The sequence below is a fragment of the Macrotis lagotis genome, chromosome X, assembly GCF_037893015.1.
Source record: "Macrotis lagotis isolate mMagLag1 chromosome X, bilby.v1.9.chrom.fasta, whole genome shotgun sequence".
NCBI classification, from domain to species: Eukaryota; Metazoa; Chordata; class Mammalia; order Peramelemorphia; family Peramelidae; genus Macrotis; species Macrotis lagotis.
The window spans coordinates 137,422,880-137,441,777 of record NC_133666.1 but is presented as its reverse complement, the minus strand read 5'-3'; the positions used below and the strand labels follow the sequence as shown (position 1 = coordinate 137,441,777).

Below are 18,898 nucleotides of genomic sequence, written 5' to 3'. Positions count from 1 at the left end.
TTGAATATCGAAATATAACAAGGCATCAGAAGCAGAAGAAAACTAGTGAGTTGTCATGTAGATTCAACATGTAATATTCAACAAAGATTTAAGTAGATACTGTGTATGAAAAATCTAGCTTTCAAAAAACTCTTTAAAAACTAGAAATGACATTTATTAGGGGAATTCTACAAAACCTGCTTGTCTAAAGTCTCAAAGCTCTGAAAACAAACCAGTCCAAAAGGACCCTTTTCAAATGGACTTTCTTTTCAACTTCAATGTTCACTTGGCAGTAGTCCTACCCACAAAGAGAAATGATCCTCTTTTCAAATCTCTTATAGTCCTTTCAATCAGAAACTGAATCTGGGAGTTGCAGAAGACTCACTGCTTTAATGCATTTGTTTCTGTAACCCAGTAAGCATCTGACCAACTATGCTCAAACCTTAGGCACTGAGGATAATCAAGAAATCTCATTGTTGGCCACTGAACAAAAATAGTCTATGACTGAATGGATCTCTACAGAGGGCATGATTTCACTTTCTCCCATCTTCCTTTGGTTCTGCTTGTGGTCAGTAATGTACCTGACAAGGTGGGGTGGGTGGGAGTGGGGAGAGGGAGGAGGGTCTATCCTTTCCCCATTTCCTGAGAGATAACACAAGATACTTAAGAGTATATATCCTTGACTAGGTTAGCCTGAAGCTAGATTTGGGGCTGCTGTTTGTGTGTTTGGTCTTTCCTAAGTACAAGTGACTGAACAGTAATACGGAGGTGGACATATTCAATTTCAGAGGCCACCTTGTAAATCTGAGAGATCGGAGATCCTAGTGAAGATGGGAGAAAATGGGCTTTGGGAAAAGGGGGCTTATGAATCTATATGGTTTCATTGTGAAGAACTCTCCAATCTCTGACTCAGAAAGGTAAGACTTAGACTTTAATTCACAGGTTGAACAAAAAGTTTACAGTTTACTACATAAAGTTCACAAGTGACTACCAAAAGTTCACAGGTTAAGTTCTATAGGGAAGTAGCAAGATAATGAGTTTCAGTAGAAGTAGTGGAGTTAACAGAAGGGATGGGAATTCAGGGAAGCATGGAGGGATTTGCACAAACTGGTGCTAAGTAGGATGATCGGAACCAGGAGAATGTTCTGCACCCTAACAGCAGCATGGGGGTGATCCTCATCCTTGAGGGACTTGCTCATTCCATCAGTGCAACAATTAGGGACAATATTGGGTTGTCTGTGATAGAGAATACCATCTGTATCCAGACAGGGAGTTATGCAGTTTGAACAAAGACCAAAGGCCTTCAATTCAGAAAAAAACAAACAAATCATTGTCTTATTATGTAATTTTGCTATTTCTTATACTTTATGTTTCTTCCTTAGGGATATAATTTCTCTCTCATCACATTCAACTTAGATCAATGATTACCATGAAAACAATGTAAAGACTAACAGACTGCCTTCTGTGGGGAGTGGGGGGCAGGGAAGCATGAATAGGGGAAAATTTGTAAAACTCAAAATAAATAAAATCTTTGAAAAAAAAAAGTAGTGGAGTTAAGTGAAGAAGAAACAACCACAAATTGGGCTGGTGAGAACACAGGGACAGTTAAGAGGGAGAAAGGAGTGAGATGTTATTTGGGGGATCACGAGGGTTTGCTTCACAAGACAAGTATAAATGGTAGTCAAGATAAATAGTAGAGAAGGGCAAAGAGGTGGGGGATTACACTCCCCCAGAGTGGGTTATCCTCCAAAGGCAGAGGAGTAACTAAACTGAGGAGTGAGTTGAGCTTTTAAGAAGGACATAGGGTGGGGAGCTCCGAGATTGAAGAAGATCATAACAAGCACATCCATTGAATTTGAGTGAAGCAGTGCTGTGTTAAGTCATTTACCTCACTTTCTCTTCCAGAACCATCTGAATCCAGTGGTCAGGAAGACTGGGGATGGCCCTGGATGGGAGGTAATCGGGTTAAATGGGTTGCCTAAGGTCATACAGCTAGTAAAAGTCAAGTATCTTAAAGCAGGATTTGAACTCCCACCCTCCAGACTCCAAGGTGCCAGTGCTCTATCCACTGCTCCACCTAACTGTCCTAGCTCAGGCAACAGAGATGAGGTGATTAATGAGAAGTATATAGATGAGGGGGAGGGGTTGATAGGGCAAAGACTTAATTCTTTCAGGTTTAGGTAGGGATTCACTATTTTGTTGCCTGGGGTAGGGATTTATTTAGTCCTTTCCAGGGAAGGGTAAGATACATTACCAAAACAATTGGATGGGGGCTGGAGAAAGATTATCAAAACAGAAGGTACAGATGAAAAACTATAAAACATATTTGTCTGATATTTCCCCTACTTCATTAGGTCCCTTCACGAAGGCTGGCTGGTATCAGCAACAATTGCTACTTTAGAGAGGATCCTACCAAATAGAAATGGAATCTAACCCCTGACCTGACTGATCAGGAGACATAAATTTCTGGTTTGGGTTGTTTTTGGTTTTTATTTGGGGGTTTTTTGAGGAATGGGGTTAAGTGATTTGTCCAAGGTCAAACAACTGGAAGTATCCAGTGTCTGAGGTTGGATTTCAACCAGGGTCCTAGCTGCCACGTAAAAGAGAATGTATTGGATGTGATCTGTGTGATCAAGTTTCAATCCTACTCAAGGAAATAATTCCTTTACAATAAGTACTATCCGAAAGTAAAATGGATTGTAAATTTTTACAGTTCTGGAGGAATTGATCAAAAAACATTTAAGTATCTTCTGTATACTAGGCACTGTGCCAAGGGCTGAGGATAGGAGAAAAGCTGAAAAATTCTTGACTTCAAGAACCTTACATTCTATTTGGGAAAAGGGGGTGTGTGTGTGTGTGTGTGTGTGTGTGTGTGTGTGTGTGTGTGTATGTGTGTCTGTGTGTCTGTGTGTCTGTGTGTGTCTTTGTGTCTGGGTGTGTCTGGGTGTACACATATGTATGAATATATATAAGACCTATATAAACTAATATAATAGTAGTAGTAACCTAGGAGAGTAAGACTAGAATACCCAGAAAAAGGAGTAATTTCCTAGAGCATGTAGTTCTTGAGATGAGTACTGAAGAAAACCAGAGATTCTAAGAGGTAAAGGTATTAGGGAAAGATTGTATTCTGGATGTGAGGAAGAGAATCAGTGCAAGGAAATTTAGCACCCTTTCTATGATTTTTCCTCCAACTTGCCACTTATACTTGCAGCTTGAAGTTCCCAAAGGGTAGTTGACTAATTCTTCCCTAAGGGCTCTAGTGGGGGGAGGAGAGGAGATTGAGGTTTCTAATGCTGTAGCTCATGAGCCCCAACCAATGTGCTTCCCACTATCAATTAGCTCTTATGAAAAAGATTGACTAAACTATAGTAAGAATAACTGGTGCCAAACTTCTCCATACACAAAAAAATTGGGTGCAATCTCCCTTTGCACACATAAGATCGATGGAGAGAATAAGGCTCATACAGAGTATAATGATAATGAGGTACACATTTAAAGAATATTTGTGGCTAAGAGGTTCTTTTCAACCCCTGTCCCTGTAGCTCCTTTACTCCTTTTATGGAATCTTCATGAGTTTCATTATAAGTCTTGATATTGGTGATGGATAGCCACTGGTTCTTCAAAGGTCCTACTGTTATGGGTCAATCTGCTGATAGACTGGGTTGAGAAAGTCTCTTGACCACTGTGCTAACTTCTCTTTTTTCTCTCCTGAGCTCCCACCAGACCTTTCTCTTTTCTCTCATTAAGCTTCTTCTCTTTTCCCTTTTCCTTTTTAACTTGATTATTCCTTTCCCAGCTTGTAATTGCCAATATAGCCTGAGTTCCATGTGATTGAATCTATGTTGATCTAAGTTTCTTTTCTTTTTTTTCCTTCCCAAGGCTTTAGCCTTCTTAATCCAAACTTTTGCTAATCAGCCAGTCTTTCAGTAACTCAGTCTTGCTGCTTCTCCAAAGAACTTTACCTATGAACTTTTTGTAGTCACTCATGAACTTTTGTAGTAACTTATAAACTGCTTGAGCAACCTGTGAATTAAAATGTAAGCCTTTCTTATCCTCCTGAGTCAGAGTTAGTAGGTTTTTCACCCCAAATGAACCATCTTTAAGCCTCTTTCCTGAATCCCATTTCCTTCCATCTTTACCTGGGCATGTATCTGTACAATATCAGGAAAGAAGAAACACAAAGAGATAGAGATGGCCATATGTTCATCACAAAGACTGGTGTGGGATGGAGCAACTGGGGCAGCTTGTGCCCTTGGTGTGTGCTCAGTTTTACCTCAGAAATTCCTGAATCATAAGTTCTTCTGACTCCATGGTTAATTAGAAGACTTTTTTGTATCAACCCCTGAGTCATCATGATTAGAAGTGTCTTCCTTCAAGTTTCCCAGGTCATCTCCATTACCAAGAAATACACAAATACATTACGTAAATATAGCTAGAGGGTTTATTGATTGCATAAAAATTGTCAGTGGTACATCTAATAATTAGTCAATAAGCATGTATTGGTATAAATGGAAGAATGCAAATTATAGATAGAAGGACTTATATTCAAGTCTTATTTCTGATACATTCTAGTTAAACCCTAAAAGTTGCAAAATAGTCACTGCTCTGCAATAATAGGAAGAGAGTTTACTCACAGAGAGTTCAGTCATGGATCCAGGAAATCCTAGTTAGAAAATACAGTCTAGGTTTCTTATGGTCCAGGAATGGCACCAATTTATGCACAAGAGAACAAAGAAAGATGGAACCTTTGCCAAATGTACTTCAAGGATTTTGCCAATGCACCAATCCTCCTTCCCTTTACAGTTAACTGTAGTGAAATAAGAACGGTCACAGAGGTTATAGTTCCTCTAATTGGAATGGGGATGATTGAACTTCATTTGAGGACCTATCAGTCCTTGTTGAATTCCTAATTCCCTTCTCTAAGGGAAAAGACTAATTGACCAGAAAACATCAGGTGCCTCACAGAGATCTTGTAGAAAAAGCTGGATACCACTTGTCAGGGTTTTTGTAGAGAGCACTATTTTTCAGATATAAGTTGGACTAGATAAGAGTTTAGGTCATAATATCATAGAAATACAAGTAGAAGGGACTTTTGAGATCCTACAATCCCCAAACTCTCATCTTACAAATGAGGAAATTGAGACTCTTAGAGATGTTATCTAAGGTCACATAAGTAGTAAGTGGTAACGGCACAATTTGGACTCAGATCCTATGGCTCCATGTTGGCTATCTTCTTTACCACTTTCCATCCTTTACAACTGAAATTCTGGTATTTTGTAACCAACCAAAACTCAAATCCTTAGTTTAGCAACTCCATTCATACATTCAATAAACATTTACTAAGCATCTATTGTATGTAAAGCAATGTGTTAAGGGGGGAGGGGTAAGGAGAGGAGGACACTCAATGTTTAGATTATGCTCCCTCAGAAAGTTTACAGGGCCAGTAGGATTCCACTTTAAAAAAGAAAGATGCTATTGCATTAAATGCAGACCATAAAATACTCCCATTGTGTGAGCATCACTACAGAAGTTTCTTCTGCCAGGGATTTCTCCCAAATATCTGAATCCTATGTTCCTCTCTTATCTATAAACAGTGGAAAGCAAAGTAGATGACTTGAATCCTCCAGCTTCCAAGACTCTGAGACTGTAGAATCACAGACTCATAAGGTCATGGATCTAAGAGGAAAAAAAGGGACCTTAGAGGCCATATAGTTTAACCCTTTCATTTTATAGAGGCACCCTCATCCCAAGTTTTTCTCCCTACCACCAGTTGAACTAACATTAGTAACTCATTCCTAGGGTCTTCAAGAATTTCTCTTGCCGGGATTTAGGGAAGGGGGAGGGGAGAGACAGTTCTCAATTTTGGAATTCATATGATCTGGGATGTCATCCAGAAGGGTTAAGATAGATTCACATATTCAAACATGAATAAGAACAGAGTCATCCCTGGGGCTAAGGCTGAGATAAAACATATGGTGGGGGGAGGGTTATATTACTAACTTTTTTAAAGGTTAAAAGTGGGTTAAAATGAATATCAGTGGTAGCCTAGGGATAGGAATTGTGGGAGACGGTAGCTAGGTATGAAAGTGAAGAAAGAAGACTTCCTTTAGTCTTTGTAGAAGGGAGGGAAAGGATTTCCTAGATGAAATGAATAATATCCTTCTGAACTGAACTTTCACATCTCCTCTCTTCTTCTTGACTTCTCACCCTTACTCACCCCACAGATATAATTCATAGTCAAATCTCACCTTTTCTATCTAGCCCAATAAAAAGGAAGTACTGTCTTCCTCTCAGAATCTTTGCTCAGGCTCTTACACATATTAGGAATGTTCTACTCCCACACCTTGGAGTTTCCCTGGATTCCTTCAAGACTCACTCAAAATTTCACTCCTGCCAGAGGCAGGTCTTCCCCTTTGTTTCTCCTTCAGTCTATTGCTCTGTCCTCTCAGATTATTTTCCACATCCCTTTGGTATTTATCCATTTGTTTACATGCTGTTTAATCCATTAGAATGTGAATTTTGTTAGGGTAAGGAATGTTTCTGCCATTCTGTACAAGGCCCAGCGATTGGCACCTAATTGGTCCTTAATAAATGTTTGTGGACTAACTAAAGCTCGTCTTCAAGGTATAATTAAGCTCCTTGAGGGCACAGATTGGATTCCCCCTCCCCCCCCAATACTTGGTATCCTCAATACTTAGCAAGGCGTCTGCAACATAGTAAACATTTCATAAATTTTACTTGACTAATTGTATTAATTGTATCAGTGGTCATGAGGTCTCTAAGAGTCCCTTTAACTGGGAGTTAATACTCTAGGGGGTATTCTGATAAGCTAGCATGCTGGGGAGATCTTCCATGACTCTCCTTCCCTATACAGTTAACCCTTCCACATCATGGAAAGAATCTCCATTATAATTTAGATATATCACGGGTCAGCATAAGAATTTAAATGGGAAAAATTTGTAGTTTTGCAGAAGCTGCAGATGACACATGAAGGTCAGGCAGAAAACACAGAAAAAATGTTTAGAAATTGAGAAATACATAAAATATATGTGTAGTAGTATATAATATCAAGTCAAATTTTACAATAATGTATTGTAAATACCCTATCGAAGAGAAAGAGGGAAAAATCAGACTTCTTTCTGGTACAAAGTGAGGGTCAAAAAAATCTACATGGATTTTCCAGATTGGGGAGAAGGGGGCCGAGGGGGAGGGGAATGCCACATCCCTAACCCTCTTGATGTGGAAGGGATAACTGTAGTATTAATAGAAACTCCTCAGTCTGGTATTTGAGGCTTTCTATCATCTGATTCCTTTCTAACCTATTTCATTATTAGAGTTCACGCCCTGTACATTACTGCTAAACTGGATTAATAAGTATCCTTTTATCTGTCTGCTCTCTCTTACCTCTATAAATTCATCTAGGTCACTTCTACCTCCTTCCCACTCCTAATGCTCTAAACCTGAAATACAGCCCTTCTCTATCTCCCCCTGTGGAAGTCTTTCTTTTCCTTCAAATTCCAACTCAGGTACCTTCTCCCCATGAATCTTTTCTTGATCCACTATAGCTAAAAGTCATAGAATTTCAGAGCTGGGAAGAACCTAATAAGCCATCTAGCTCAACTCATAGGTAAAAATGAATTCCTGTCTACAACCACCAAGCCAACAGACATCTAGGCTCTGCTGGAAGATGTATAATGAACAAAAAGTCCTGCTAAACACATAACCCTGAATGCTACGTATTCATGTCAACCCCATTAGAGTGGAGAAAATCAAGTGTAAGAGACTTCCCCAGGGATCTGCTAGCTAGTAAGTTCTGAGCAGAATCTGAAGGTTGATTCCTGGACTCCAGGTCTAGTGTTCCCTCTGCACTAGTAGCTATCAACTAACTCCTGAAGCAGCTCATTCTACTTTTGGTTATTTCAGATTGGAAAGAAGAGAGGCACCCAGGCAAGCATGAGTTTGAGTCTTGCCTCTCTTGACAGCATTATACTGAGTTCATGACTTTGGTTATTCTATAAAATGCAGAACAGTTCCACTAATAATGGAAATCTTCTCATCACAAGTTCCCTATACCAATGAAATCACAGGTCCAGATCCCCAAAAAGTATATTGGATTGTTTGTTTTTAGGAAATATTCTCTTACACGATGCCTACCTTCCATTTGCCTCTTTATAAGTCAATTTATTGCTCTCACTTTTGTCTTCCAGGACTAAATAACATTTCCATTTCTTCTTGCACAGTACAAACCTTCAAATCTTCCAGAAAGGGATCCTTGTTCCTCCCAAAGTCTTCTCTTCTTCAGGCTAAACATTCTTAGTTCCTTCAATAGAAGTTCATGTGTACTGCACACTAGACACCGTCATCCTGGTTATTTTCTCTCTCTCTCTCTCTCTCCCCTTCCCTCCATTTCTCCCTCCCAGCTAGCATATCATTTCTTTTGGTGCAGTGGACAGACCCAGGCTTGGAATCAAGAAGACTCATTTTCATGAGTTCAAATCTGACCTTAGAAACTTAACTAGCTTTCTGAATCTGGACAAGTCACTTAACCCTGCTTACCTAAGTTTGTCATCTCTAGAGTGAGATGGAGAAGGAAATGGCAAATTACTCCAGTTATCTGCCAAAAAAAATTCCAGATGGGTTCATGAAGAGTCAGACACAATAGAAAAATGACTTAATAATTATCATTCTTTTGATTTGTATGAGTTTATAATTCAATAAAACTCACTTTTCTTTTCAGACAAATTGCTCTTTTACCCCTATCTTGCACTTAAAAAGTTATTTTTTTAAAATCTTTTTCATCTCTACTGAATTTCATGTCATTAGATTTGGCCAACTTTTTGCTGCCAGCTTTGTCATTCAGAATGTTAGCCACTTCTCCCAGCTTGTGTCATCTGCAAATTTGGTTAGCAAGTTGTCTGTGCTTTTACAAGACACTGATAACAATATTAAACAGCCCATCACTAAGCATAATTCAATCCATTGTATAATTGCCTCCGAGTTAATATCAAATCATTTGTGTCTATTCTTTCCTAGGTCTCCTTTGCATTAATGCCTTTCCTTAGTTAATTATCTCCAATTTATCCTATTTCTATCTTGTTGTACATAATTCTTTGCATTTTTCTCTTCCATTAGATTGTGAGCTTCTTGTGAGCCTTAACTGGATTTTTTTTGGTTTTGTTTGCCTTCTTTGTATCCCCAGAACTTGCCCAGGCATGTACCAGGTCCTTATATCTACTTATTGACTTTGGGTTCAGCCATTCAAACCAATTCTGAAGTGATTTAAATATATAGCCCACTTTTTTTCATCTTTTTGACAATAGAATGAAAAATTTTATCAAGTGTTTTTTATAAACTATAGATTAAACTATATCTATGGGGTGGCTAGGTGGCACAGAGGATAGTGCACTGACTCTGGAGTCAGGAGTACCTGAGTTCAAATCCAACCTCAGACACTTAATAATTACCTAGCTGTGTGTGGCCTTGGGCAAGCCACTTAACCCCATTGCCTTGCAAAAGCTAAGAAACAAAACAAAGCAAAGCTATATCTATAGTTTATCAATTTAATTTGTTAAAAAAAGAAAATAAGATTAGTCTGACATGAATTCCTCTTGATCAAGCCATGTTGGGCCTATCTTTTTTTGCTTGTTTGCTAGTTTTGTTTAGTTTTGAAATCTAATTTTTTTATTTTACAAAATTAAAAAAAACATTGCCATGTATGTAGCAATCATGAAAGGATTCATAATATAAAAAATAAATTTTGATTTCAGAAAAGCCTATATAATAAATATTATGTATTATATTCAAAATTGCCTATCTTTTTTTTTTTGCTTTCTTATAGGTTTTCTTCTGTTCCCTGCTGTGCCCTGTTTAGGTTATGCTGGACCTTTGTGATCATTGTTTACTTTTCTGTCTTTTCACTAATCATTGCTAGGTGGTATAGGGAATAGAATCTGATACTTTGAGTAAGAAGGTCTCAGAACCTGAGTTCAAATCTAACTTTATATACTTATTTTATATATATGATCCTGGGCAAGTAAATTAATCACTATCTGCCTCAGGCTCCTCATCTGTAAAATATGAGCAATAATATGTATCTCTCTACCAGTTTTTTTTTTTGTGAGATAATACAGTTATCCATTCTATATCTTGATTTTCCCCGTTCCAGTTTCCATATATCATGGGTTAGCATAAATAATTAAATGGGAATTTCAAGAGAGTTTCACAGAAGCTGCAAATGACACATGAAGACCAGTAGATGATATAGAAAATGTTTAGAGACTTAACAAATACATTTTAAATGTATACACACACACACACACACACACACACACACACACACACACACATATATATATAAAATTATAAAATATCAACCCAGATTTTATAAATAAGGTATTGTAGGGACAGCTAGTTGGCATAGTGGATAGAGTACCAGCCCTGGAGTCAGGAGGTCCTGAGCTTAAAACTGGCTTCAGATATTTATTTAGCTATCTGACCTTGGGCAAGTCACTTAACCCCATTGCCTTGCAAAAAAAATTCAGACTTCTTCTCCAGTACAAAGGGAGGGACAAAAAAAAAAACTTACACAGATTTTCCAGATCCCCTCACAATGTGAAAGGAATAATCATATTTGTAAAATGCTTTACAAACCTTAGAATCCCATATAAATACTTGTCTAACATTACTTATTATTGGCACAAAAGTTGAGTCAAGCTTATTGGCCTATAGTTTGCATATTTTATCTATTTCCTTAAAAAAATTGGGATAGTATGTGTCACTCTTCAATTTGCAATGGTTCTGTCATTTTCCATGATCTTTTGAAAGTTGAAGTAGGTTGGTAAATTTTCTCTGCACATATTTCAATCTTTCTGACCTTTTCCCTTTTCCTTAGTTGGAATTGTTTTTTTCAGGCTCCATTTGTAGAGCTTTATCTCTCTCTCTCTCTCTCTCTCTCTCTCTCTCTCTCCTTATATTTCTCATGATGCTTTGTTCTTTACCTTTATCAAATATTTCTGTATATCATATTTATGATTATACCTAGGTACCTTATCTTTCTCATCTCATTAGACTGCATTAGGCAGTTACTATCCTTGAGGGCAGTGACTGGCATTTTTCATTTTTTATCTGCAGCACCTAACCTTGTAAGCTCTTAATAAATGTTTGTTAAATTCAGTTGAATTTTTGGATTGAAGGTTCTAAAGGAACTGGACACAGGATAAGTACCCTAATATAGGTGAGATAGAAGTATAAAAAAGGCTACTGGAAGGTAGATAGGAAGAAGCCAAGAACAAATTTATATATATCTCTTTTTTTTTTTTTTGCCTAGCAGTGATCCTGCTGCAATAAATGCAGTCAGTCAACTTATTAAAAACACAAGTCTTATGAGTCAGAGAAATATGCAATGACCATATTTTTCAAAACAAAAAATGAGAGACACAATCAGAGGACTACCTTTACTGCCACAGTTGCTTGGTCTTTTATGTTAGGATACTCAATTTGGTGTTTGAAAGTTTTAAAATTATTACCATCTTGCAGTCTACACTGTACTTAGCACATGCATAGGCAAATATGGTAGGTAGGTCCACAGCTACAGTAGTAATTTGTGGAAGACAGGTCTAATCGGCTTGGCTTTTTGTGAGTAATCACAAAGTTTCTTCAGCCTGTAATTCTGCATGTTTTATTGCTCTCCATCTTTTGTGACTCACAGATATTTTTATTGTAATTCTTACTAACCTGATTCATTGAGTTTGATGAAATAGTAGAATTTCCAGGTCATTTTGGTGGTTTATAGGAACAACAAAGCAAATTATTTGAAATCTGGATTGAGTTGTTGCTATCCAATTAGAGCCCCCAATGAAACAGAAATGACATAGGTAGATTATTTAATATTCATGTGTATAGAATATAGAATACTGATGGAAAGTAGGGAAAAGGTCATCAGCTGTTCCTGATCTTTTCAATCTTGCTGCCAGTTTGACTTGCATAGACCCGGAGCTTGGTGGGGTGGGTTGAAGAAATCCCTTCACAATTCCTTTGTAGTTTTGCTAAAAGAGTCCCTGGGACAATTTCTTGAAGGACCAGGTTTCCAATTCAGTGGGGTCATAATGAAAAATAGTTTTATGTAGGACAAACATTTTGGGTAGGGAGAATGGGGAAATTACAGCAGTTTAGAAGACTGATTATGGTTTTAGTAGTGTCTAAAGAGAAATGGATCACTCTTTCTTAAAATATGATTGGACCTTGGACCTGAGGTTAGTTCAGGTACAAGAGACTCTGCAACAACTTTTTTTTTTTTTGCAAGGCAATGGGGTTAAGTGGCTTGCCCAAGACCACACAGCTAGGTCACTTTTAGGTGTCTGAGACAGGATTTGAACCCAGGTACTCCTGACTCCAGGGCTGGTGCTCTATCCATTGTTCCATCTAGCCACCCCAGTACAAGAGACTCTGAAGTAAGCTCTTAAGGGGAACTTCCCCTTTATATGTCAGTACCCTAGAGAAAAACACTATTCATCCCACTAATTTTGAGACCTAGAGGTATAAACTTCAAAGGAATTTTCAGGCCCATGATTCAGATAAGAATTTTAAATTAGAGTCCAAGTGGTAGTGGTTTAAAATGCAGTATAAAGGAATTCAAAATACCTAAAAACAGACCGTAGTAGAGAATAAAAAAGAGCAGCTCAGAGGAGATTCTAGTAGAGTAGTTCATCAGAAATACTAGTTTGTATCTCAATGGTAGAAAGTTACCTACATATACATGATCAACAGTCTAGAGGTCTCTTTCACTGCTTGAAAATATCTTTGTCTTCATAGTGATAGTAGAAGTCTAAGAATTGGGGAGAAAAGAGAATAGTAGAGTTGGTATTCTGCTTCATAAGCTAGAATCACCTTGAGCTCCCCTCAAATCCCCATGTCCCATTTATTACCTTACTCTAAGACTGTTCTATATAGAATACTGTGAGAAAAGGAAGAGCATTGATAGGAAGGTAAATTTCCTCTATTACTGGGAAAATATCTAGCTTGTTGATCTCAACTATTTATCTAGTTATCTCTCCATCTACCTATCTATCTCCTAACATTTCTTCTGATCTCCAGTTTCTCATCACCACCTGGCTTTTGGATATCTTTTGGATATCTTTTTTAGATATCCTATAGGTATCCCAAACTCAAACTATCCCAAACATAACTCATTATCCTACTCTCTCTCCATCACAAATCTATCCTTCTAAACTTCTGTATTTCTGTGTAGGACATCACTATCCTTCCATTTACCTTATAATCTTTATGTCATCTTAGATTTCTCTACCCAGAAGGTTCTCATTCACTCCACATATCCATCCTGTTTCTAAATCTTATTATTTATGTCTTAATAGCATCTCTAGTTTATGTCTCCTTTCCTATACTCACATAACCACAAACCCTAGTTCAGGCCTTCATCACCTCTTGCCTGGATTATTGCAATAGCCTTCTAATTGGTTTCCCTGCCTCAAGTCTTTCCTTACTCTAGCCCAACTTCTGCAGCTGTTAAAGTGATTTTCCTAGAATGCAAGTCTGACCATGTCACACACACCCTCAACCCCCTAGTGAGCTCCAGTAACTTTTTATTACCTTGAGGATTAAATATAAACTCCCCTATTTGGCATTTAAAGCTAATCATAACACTGGCTCCTTCCTACTTTTTCAGTTTTCTCATACTTTAACTTCTTCTCTTTCAAGCATTCTACGATCCATCTATACTGGGCTACTTGTAGTTGTACAAATACCACACTCTAAGTCTCATTTCCTCACCTTTGTCTTTGCTATCCACCCAAAAATATCTAGAAGATCCACCTCTTGACGTCTAGGTTTCCTTTAAAACTCAAATTCTGTTTTCTACAGGAAGCTTTTCCCAATATCTCAAACTGTTAATGCCTTCCCTTTTGACTATCTTATCTCTTCTCTATGTGTATGTTCTATAAACCTATTTATTGATATATTTTATCCTTCATTAAAATATATACTCCTTGCAGGCAAGGACCATTTTTGACATTCTGTACATACTCAGTACTTAGCACAATGCTTTGCACATAACAAACTTACCATATTTAATAAATATTTTTTGACTTACTGACTGATCATTTAGTAGTTATGTAAAATTTTCTGCTCCCCAAAAGATTGGGGGCAAGAGGAAGACAGCAATTATTGTTAGAAGAGGGCCAGAAATGGACCCTTTTACTCCCTACCAGTTTCTTTCTTGTTTACTTTAATACTTCAAAAGATCTGTAATTTAATTGGTGTGTTTTAATGGGTGGGACAGGCCTCACAACTTTTTCTTGCCTTAGATCAGAGCTTCTAATCTAGACTGTGGAGCTTGAGGCCCTTTGGGGGGGGCAGGTGAGGGGGGGTAGGGTGAAGCAATAGTAAAAATTATTGTGTATGTTAGAATATAATTCCCACATGAATATATGCCCTTTTCAATGAAAACAAAGTTCAAATCAAAGCCAACAAAAATGAAACTAACACAGCAAATTCCATCAAACTAACAGAGAATACAGCTGAGTGAATATTTAATATGGTATGTACAAACAAAGGCAAATTTGAGTTGGCTAGCTTTGACTCTCTACAAGCAAGCTCTGCAACCAAAACTATCAACTGGCCTAGGTCTCTGATACAGATAAACTGTGTCATGAAAATTATTTGTGAAGATTGTTATATAAACATTGCTTTTGGAGAAACAGCAGTTTTTAGGTTAAAAATAGGACATCATTACAATAAAGTGATCATTTCTTAAGAGATAATTTCTATGAATTGTTTTGGTTAAAAAAATATACCACTTTGGGGTCAAATCCTTTGGAGGTCAGCTTCCCTCAAATTAGCAAGACTAGTTGGCAGTCCATCTTCTTGCCCCATCTTTAAAACCTTTTTAGTTTAGTAAGACCTTCCATTGAAATTACCTTCAAGATCTCTGGGTTATCTCCATGACGAAGCATCAGGGCAGGAGTTTATCAGAGGTTCCCTTTGCATTACTTATAGCAACAAATTCTCTGAAGTTCAACAAAGAGTTCTATCTGATCTGTTTTGCAGAGAACTGGGAAAGAAAGAAGTCTTGTTTGTTAACAACAGGTAATGTTAGTATAAAGGATAATAGATAGATAGGTCAACTCCCTGAGCTCTAAGTAGGAAAAGAAAGATGGTGGCTAGGAGTCCAAGAGAAAGCAACATACCATAGTGGAAAGAGTGCTAGGATGGGAGCCACCACTAATGATTTGAAGATTAGCAGTGTCTGCTCCTCAGTGTCTGACAGAGGTAGGGCAAGTCCCCACTGCAAAGAGGGAGAGGGAATATGCATTGTGGGAAATTGACCCTACTAAGCTGAATATTTTGAATGTGAGGCAGCATGTGTACTGGAGGTATACTGGAAAAATATACTGGAAAGTGTCCTGAACTTGCATTCAAAGAGAATCCAGCTCCACACTACCGATATAACTGTGCAAGACATTGCCCTTTTACTGAGCCTTAATTTCCTCATGTATTAAAAGAAGGGGTTGAGTTAGATAAACTGTGAGGCATATACTTTGTCCAACTCTAAATATTATGATTCCAAATCAGCTAATTCCTTATCTAAAATTGTCAAGAAAATAAAGACAAAAATGAGGCTTGTAAACTAAAAGGAAAACCTTGTGTTTTTTTTTTTTTTTTAGTGTTTGGATTTGGCTTGTTTTTTGAAGGCTGAAGAGGATTTCAGAGAAAAGTATAGAAAATGTGTCCCTGAAATTCACTATTTTTGAATGTTGTGACTATGTATGCAATTAGCAGCTTTCATTAAATCTTTCTTTTGATGCCTCACTGTGGCATGAAAATATTCCTGGGTTCTCAAAACACTATTCCTGCAGAGCAGAAATTTTGGCAGTTTCTATGAATCAGAGAAAGAAGAGGGGGTGGAGAGAAAGGGGAAGTCTAATAGCAGAGGGAATCAAAGTTCCCCCTAATACCATGAGTTGAACTTTAAAGGCAAAGAAAGAATCTACAGAGTTTAAAGTCTACAAACATTTACTAGGCTCTTTATGAGACTGTTTGCCTAAACTTTTCATTCATCCTAAAGATTATATAGGAAATTTTTTGAGCACAGTTTTGGTAATGGCCTAGACAAATTAAATTTGGATTTGGCTCATTATCAGAATGACCACAGACTGATTAATATTTTTAACCAAACCAACTCTTGAAGATTCCCTACTAAAAAGTATGGAAAATTATGATCCGCAATTTAGAGGGATTAAAAAGGAAATCAGAGATGCTTTGAAGTGATATCATTCATATCAGTGACTAAATTCATGAATTACTTTTTTTATTCACACTTGCCCTATTTTAAGTAATGATTGATTCAATTTAATAAATATTAAAAGTACTTACCAAGTCCAAAACCTCGGGATAGATCTGAGGAAAATACAATGTGTCCCTGAAGTCTTAGTAACAGCTTTAACCCCAGTACAAAGTTCTTTGCTCACCTTAAAAGAGAAGGTTTCATACCAAAGTGTTTAACAAGTTTCACTCTCCATTGGGTTACCATCCAAATCAGAAGACCTGGATTACCATTCTGCCTCAGTCACTTACTGACCATTGACAGTAAGTGCACTTTAGTTTCTTCAATGCATAAAATGAATTTCCAGTTCACAACATTTCTCATTGGATTTTTGTGAAGAAAAGTTTTAGCGGTTGACCTATAGAAACACAAAGTATTATTTAAAATAAAATGTTCTTGTGAAAACCAAATAGTTTAGTTTACTAATGATCTATAATTAAAGAAGACCTGGCTGAATAAATGGAATTTTGATTTGAAGTGTAAACAAAGGCTAATTTCTAAATTTGCTCATTGCTGTTTATCGTTTAAGCTCGAATTCCTTTTTTTTAAATTTGACACATAGAGGTTTTTTTTAACTTTATTTTTAAAATTTAAGTTAATGGGGTTAGGTGACTTGCCCAAGGTCACACAGCTAGGCAGTTAAGTGTCTGAGGTCCTCTTGACTTCAGGGCCGGTGCTCCATCCACTGTGCCACCTAGCCACCCACACAAACCTGAGTTTTTAGTCAGAGGTTGGTTTAAATCCTTCCCTACTTCTAGTGGTCCTCAAGGAACATGATTTTTTTGTAAAGACAGAGGGATGGTCTTCACGACCTTTCAACGTCATTTCTGGGAATTTTGTGTTATAGCCCCGGATGCCGAAAGTCTTGTGGCGGATCTTCTCGGGGATACTGTCGCTTTTTAGAACTGGAGAATCCCCACAAAAATCTGGGCCGGTGCTGGGTACACCTGGCATTCCTGGTGCCACGCCCATCAAAAGCTAACGGTCCAATCGGAGCGCAGTTCGAGACGATTGACTTGCTCATCGAGCAATAGTCGCCCGCAGCAGTGGGTGGCCGTGCCATCCCCCTCGAGGCCCCGCCTCCCTTTCATTCTGAAAAGAAAGGAGCTCCGCGGAGAAGTCCAATCAGAAGCGTCGGGCCGGGGACCGACGTCTTGAGCCCCGCCTCCCATCCACCGCCCCTCCTCCTCGGCCCCGCCCAAGCAGGCCTCCGCAAGCTTCTGGAGGAAGCACGCACCAATGGCAGAGCGCCTTGGGCCGGATTGAGCGGAGTCGGGCCAATCGCTGGGGCCGCAGCGAGAACGACGCCCGCCCCCGGCTCGACCTCCCTCCCCTCCTGCCCTCCCCGGCCGCAGCGGGGGGTCGGAGCGGCTCGCTGGGAGCCGGAGCGGGGCTGGGAGCGGGCGGCGGCGGCGGCGGCGGCGGGGCGCGCTGGGCTCCGGCCACGGACGCGGGGCCTCGAGGGCCGCTCTCCGCCCGCTCGGGTCCCGAGGCCGCCGGCAGCCCGCTCCGCAGCGCCGGGCCCGCTCCTCCGCCCGTCCCGCGGGTCGCCGGGCGGCTCCGGGCTCGCGGCCGCGCCCCTGGGCCGCCCCCGCCCCGGCCGGCGGAGCGGCGCTCCCTTCCCCCCCCCCGGCTGGCGGGGCCGGCGCCCCCGAGGGCGGGCTGGGGCTGCTCCGATGGCCCCCGGCGCCTAGCCCGCGCCTGCGGGCTCGGGGCTCGGCGCGGCGGATGCGGGCGGCCGCGGGGGGGCCGTGAAGGGGCGGCCGCCGCCTCGCGCCCCCGCCGTCCCCGCCCGGCCCGGGCCGTGCTGTCGGCGGCCGGCGGGGCCATGTCCGGGGTGGTGAGGACCCTCGGCCGCTGCCTGCTGCCGGCCGAGGCGGGCGGGCGGGAGCGGCGGGGCGGCCGGGACTCGGAGCGCGAGGCCCGGCGGCGGAGCCGGGAGATCGACGCGCTGCTGGCGCGGGAGCGGCGGGCGGTGCGGCGCCTGGTGAAGATCCTGCTGCTGGGCGCGGGCGAGAGCGGCAAGTCCACCTTCCTCAAGCAGATGCGCATCATCCACGGCCGCGAGTTCGACCAGAAGGCGCTGCTCGAGTTCCGGGACACCATCTTCGAGAACATCCTCAAGGTGAGCCGGGGGGCGCGCCGCCCTCTCCTGCCGGCCCACCTGGGCCAGGTGAGGGCGCGACCCGCGCCACCCGTGGGCCCCGCGGGCGCGAGGGCAGCCTTTGCGCCCGGACCTCCCCATGCCCCCTGCTCCTGGCCCCTGGCTCTTCCCAAGCTGGAGGCCTCCAGCCCCGACGGGGCTTCGAAACAATAGCCGGGCAGTTCCAGAAGCCCGGGCCGGGCAGTTCCAGAAGCCCGGGCCGGGCAGTTCCAGAAGCCCGGGCCGGGCAGTTCCAGAAGCCCGGGCCGGGCAGTTCCAGAAGCCCGGGCCGGGCAGTTCCAGAAGCCCGGGCCGGGCACAGAGCAGTAGCTCGGGCTCGCCTTGCCACTTGTGGGGACCAGGTGAGGGAGTGAGGAAGGTGCGCCGCAGCCTGGGAGTGCCAGCGAAAATAGCACTGCCCTATGCTTCATTTGCAT

General features: G+C 40.8%; 1 protein-coding gene across 1 annotated transcript in view; it reads left to right on the top strand.

Moving 5' to 3' along the window:
- Positions 1 to 18,131: 18,131 nt before the first annotated feature.
- The window catches only part of GNA12 (G protein subunit alpha 12), a 148,593-nt gene continuing 147,826 nt past the window's right edge, over positions 18,132 to 18,898 (top strand). Inside the window, exon 1 of the mRNA XM_074199475.1 lies at positions 18,132 to 18,443. Within this exon, the coding sequence (XP_074055576.1) occupies positions 18,147 to 18,443 (297 nt within the window). The 5' untranslated portion in view covers positions 18,132 to 18,146. The remainder of the gene's footprint in view (positions 18,444 to 18,898) is intronic.